This window comes from Vairimorpha ceranae, assembly GCF_000988165.1.
Source record: "Vairimorpha ceranae strain PA08 1199 chromosome Unknown NODE_451, whole genome shotgun sequence".
NCBI lineage: Eukaryota > Fungi > Microsporidia > Nosematidae > Vairimorpha > Vairimorpha ceranae.
In genome coordinates, this window is record NW_020169744.1 from 1 (window position 1) to 1,037 (window position 1,037).

The 1,037-nt window shown below is 33.4% G+C and overlaps 1 protein-coding gene across 1 annotated transcript; it reads right to left on the reverse strand.

Moving 5' to 3' along the window:
* Positions 1-199, reverse strand: AAJ76_451000199 (hypothetical protein; the record flags this gene model as incomplete). The annotated part of the gene is made up of 1 exon (XM_024475689.1): positions 1-199. A coding segment is annotated over one exon (199 nt), but the record flags the coding sequence as incomplete, so codon positions are not given.
* Between the last annotated feature and the right edge of the window lie 838 nt (positions 200-1,037).

The following is a 1,037-nucleotide window of genomic DNA, read 5'->3' on the forward strand; positions in this document are numbered from 1 at the left end:
CTACCTTTAACATGCCCAATATTAAATTCATTGCATATATCTGATTCACCGGTATTGCAAAATTCTCTACCATTGTCTGTATGAAATATAAAAGGGAAGCCGAGGTGCTGAACACGTTCATAAACGTATTACTAACAGCCAGGGTACGCTTTTCAAACAAAGCAGCAGCCCAAAAGTATTTAGAAAATGAATCAACCATTACAAATAACCACCTTAAACCGTTGTTTTAGTTTGAATAATACCTAAGATCAGCAAAATCTGCTATAAAGCGTTTCCTGTAAAATTGAGCTATTATAGGAGTAATTACGGGACGGATAACTAGAGTTCTACGTGCTTGGCAAACCGAACATTGACTAATAATAGATTGAACCAACACGCGTGTTATACCATATGCGAGTGTTTGGAGCAACGAGAAAAGCCCATCACGCCCCGCATGCCCGTTGAGATTATGTTGTAGCAATATAAATTCATCTCTAAAAATGATTTCTTCACGCGTAAAAAATCTCAAAAACAATACACCCGTCTTTTTGAATCTTAATTCATTTGAAGGCAGAATTGACACAAATTTTTTACACTTTCTTTTAAAAGTATCCATCCCTGTGCTACTCTAAAGCAACGATGGTATAATTTTTAAGGCCGGGAAGTTTGTGGTCTCTTCTCTTTCCGAGTTTGTCAATTCAATATGTATAGGGGTTAAAAAAATCTAATTTTTACTAAATTTTAAATGAGGTGTGAGGGTAATAAAATATTTTTATTTATTACAAAACTATAAGCTATTTATCAGACAGTGTATAGGGACTGGACGCCATCGCGCGGTAGCTATGACGTCCAGTTCCTATAGACTGTGACAAGTATTAATAAAAATAAAACAAGAAAGTACAGGTTAGCTGAGTAAGGATTTAAGAAATAAATAACTATGGTGTAGAAATTAATCTTAAAAGATTGTGTGTGAGCTTATATAAATCTGATGAACTGAAGTTTCTCCAATAAGAATCAATCAATAAACAAATAAATTATTATTATTTTAAATAAATTTG